The sequence below is a fragment of the Parus major genome, chromosome 27 (assembly GCF_001522545.3).
Source record: "Parus major isolate Abel chromosome 27, Parus_major1.1, whole genome shotgun sequence".
NCBI classification, from domain to species: domain Eukaryota; kingdom Metazoa; phylum Chordata; class Aves; order Passeriformes; family Paridae; genus Parus; species Parus major.
The window spans coordinates 3558766-3562307 of record NC_031796.1 but is presented as its reverse complement, the minus strand read 5'-3'; the positions used below and the strand labels follow the sequence as shown (position 1 = coordinate 3562307).

At 57.1% G+C, this 3542-nt stretch overlaps 1 protein-coding gene across 1 annotated transcript; it reads left to right on the top strand.

Moving 5' to 3' along the window:
* Nucleotides 1-6: 6 nt before the first annotated feature.
* LOC107215110 lies at nt 7-3514 on the top strand. The gene is made up of 3 exons (XM_033520022.1): nt 7-167; nt 986-1077; nt 2775-3514. Exons 1-3 carry the CDS (start codon nt 94-96, stop codon nt 3512-3514), a joined length of 906 nt encoding a protein of 301 aa, XP_033375913.1. The 5' UTR covers nt 7-93.
* Nucleotides 3515-3542: the final 28 nt, after the last annotated feature.

Here is a 3542-nt window from a genome sequence, read left to right as displayed (position 1 = left end):
CCTGCCCCCGCAGGTCTCCTGGCAGAGAAGGACAGCAATTACTGCATCTGCAGGACCCCCTGTAACCTCACCAGGTACAACAAGGAGCTCTCCATGGTCAAGATCCCCAGCAAGACCTCAGCCAAGTACCTGGAGAAGAAGTTCAACAAGTCGGAAAAATACATCTCGTGAGTGGGGGAGGACCTGGATTCCTTTGGGTTTTGGGAGGGAAATGTCTGGAAAGTGCCCAGTCCTGGCCAATCCGTCCCCAGCACAGGGATGTCCTCCAGGGAAGAGCAGAGTGAAAACCTGGAAGAGATGAGGTCGATTTCTTCTCAGCAGAACAACCTGAGTTGCTTCCCAAGGATTGTCCTCATGTGAATCCTCCAGTCCCACCAAAAAAAGCACAGAATTTCCCAGTTTTGCTGCTCCTGTTGGAGATTTGTATCTCCAGGCTGAGGTCCTCAGGCTGTGGAGCTCTCCCAGCCCTGGGCCTGTGATTGCTGTGTGTGGGAAGTGAGAGTTGTTCCAGATCCTTTGGATTCTGCTGCACAGAACTCTGTGGAATCCTGGAGTGGTTTGGGTTGGAAGGGACCCCAAAGCCCCTCCAGTCCCACCCCAGGACACCTCCCACTGTCCCAGGCTGCTCCAGCCTGGCCTTGGGCACTGCCAGGGATCCAGGGGCAGCCCCAGCTGCTCTGGGCACCCTGTGCCAGGGCCCCAGTGCCCTCACAATCAGGAATTGCCATCCAAGAAAAGAGTTCCCATCGAAGTGAGATCCAAAATCCTGAGGAATTCTGCAGAAACCTTTCCCAGCTGCTCCAAAGGCTCCCAGAGCCCTGAGCTCCTGCTCTGCACCAGCTCCACGTTCTGGGGGTTTTGAGGACCCCAGAGAGGGGAACAATCCAGACAAAGGGGAATAAAACCCCAAAATCCCATTTTTCCCTTGTCCCAAAGGACTGAGCCACCAGTGGCTCCTGGGCTGATGTTTTTCCTGTTCCCACAGAGAGAATATTCTCGTGCTGGACATTTTTTTTGAAGCACTCAACTATGAGACCATTGAGCAGAAGAAAGCCTATGAAGTGGCAGCCTTACTTGGTAAGGGGGGACTGGGACCAGTTTGGGGTCTCTACTGGTGTGGGAGGGGCAGAGGGAGGCTAGGAGGGGTCCTCAGCCTTGAAACCGCCAGCAAGGCCCCATCTCTGCTTTCCTCACCCCACCACAGCATCCCAGGAATGTCCCCATGGATGCTCTGTGTGTTCATGGAAGGTTCTGGAGCTGCTCCATCCATGCCTGATCCCTTTTTTTGGAGATTTTGGGGCTGGGTGGGCGCTGGGTGCCCTCTGTGGTGCAGGGTGTGGAGGGCATCCCAAAACCATCTCCCATCACCTCTTCCCTGCTCCAAACCCATCCTTTCCAATTGGGCCTGAGCTCTTGGCCTTTGGATGCCTCCTGATGGAGCTGGAGGAACCCATAGAAAGTTCTGCTCCATCCCTGCCTGCTCCCATTTTTGGAGATTTGGGGTTGGGAGGTGCTGGGTGCTCTCTGTGGTGCCTCCTGGGCAGGGTGTGGAGGACATCCCAAAATCACATCTCCATCACCTCTTCCCTGCTCCAAACCCATCCTTTCCAGCAGGAGCTGGAGGAGACCCATGGAAGGTTCTGGAGCTGCTCCATCCCTGCCTGCTCCCATTTTTGGAGATTTGGGGTTGGGGGGTGCTGGATGCTCTCCGTGGTTCAGGGTGTGGGGAACATCCCAAAACCAGCTCCCATCACCTCTTCCCTGCTTCAAATCCACCTTTTCCAGCCAGACCTGGGCCCTTGGCCTTCGGCTGCTTCATGGAAGAGCTGCAGGAGACCCTGAGCTGCTCAGCCCCAAATCGGCTCCAGCTTTGGGGTCCCAGCTGCAGATTTGGGGTTGGTCCCATTGGGTTTGGGGTGCCCCAGCCCTGCAGCCTCCCTGGGGCACCCCAAATCCCTCTGGAATGCTGGCAGTGCTCACAGCACCTTGGGAAGGTGGAGCTGGGTCACCCCTGGGGCACGGAGGTGTCCCCATGTCAGCCCTTCTGCACCTCCTGGGGCTTTTCCAGGAATTCCAGGGAGGAAGAGGAGGCTGCTGGGGCCTCTCTGACCCAAACCCCATTTGCACCTCATAGGACCCTCATTCCCAAGGCCCTGGAGCTTCAGGAAGAGTCTCATCCCAAAACCTTTTCCCAGGCTCAAAGCCTCCAGGGGATTCCCAGTGGTGTAAATCCAGAACATCCCCTGGGATCCTTCTGGGTGCTCCCAAACTCTTTTCCTCTTTCCTCTCTCTGTGTCTCATGGACACCCCTGGGAAGGGCCCCTCTGCCCCTCACCCATGGGTGCCTTTGCTCTGGGGCTCAATCCAGGGCTGTTCTCTGGCAAACTCCATGGGATTTGCCTTCCCAGAGCACCACATCCAGGTACCTTCCCAGCAGATTCCTGGGAATCTCCTCAGGTTCCTCCTCCTCCCTGGGACATTCCAGCAGAAGCCAGGGGTTGATTCCCAAACAGCCCAGGGCACCTCCTTTCCCACTTTTTGCCAGGCTGGAGTTTTCCCTCGGCTCCAGGGACATTCATTCTTCCCAGCACCTTCTCCAGACTGGGAACTGGGATTCCTGGGACACAGCCTGGGGCACTCCAGGCTCCATCAGCAGGAGAACCACTGCAGGGGGCAGTGCTGGGATGGGGACACTTTTCCAGGTTTTTGAGGATGGCAGGTCCCGGGGCTGGGCCCAGCGGTGCCCGGGAGCTCTGACGGTGCCGTCCCCACAGGTGACATTGGTGGCCAGATGGGGCTGTTCATCGGGGCCAGCATCCTCACCATCCTCGAGCTCTTCGACTACCTGTATGAGGTAAGGCCTTCCCATCCTGGAGCTCTCATCCTGGGATTTCCCATCCTGGAGCTCTCATCCCAAGATTTCCCATCCTGGAGCTCCTCATCCTGGGATTTCCCATCCTGGAGCTCCTCATCCCAGGATTTCCCATCCTGGAGCTCCTCAGCCCAGAATTTCCCATCCTGGAGCTCCTCAGCCCAGGATTTCCCATCCTGGAGCCCCTCATCCTGGGATTTCCCATCCTGGAGCTCCTCATCCCAGGATTTCCCATCCTGGAGCTCCTCATCCTGGGATTTCCCATCCTGGAGCTCTCATCCTGGGATTTCCCATCCTGGAGCTCCTCATCCCAAGATTTCCCATCCTGGAGCTCCTCATCCCAGGATTTCCCATCCTGGAGCTCTCATCCCGGGATTTCCCATCCTGGAGCTCTCATCCTGGGATTTCCCATTCTGGAGCTCCTCATCCCGGGATTTCCCATCCTGGAGCTCTCATCCCGGGATTTCCCATCCTGGAGCTCTCATCCCGGGATTTCCCATCCTGGAGCTCCTCATCCTGGGATTTCCCATCCTGGAGCTCCTCAGCCGAGGATTTCCCATTCTGGAGCTCCTCAGCCCAGGATTTCCCATCCTGGAGCTCCTCAGCCCAGGATTTCCCACTCTTGGATCCCCTCATCCCTGAATTTTCTGTTCCCTGGGGATCCCAGAGC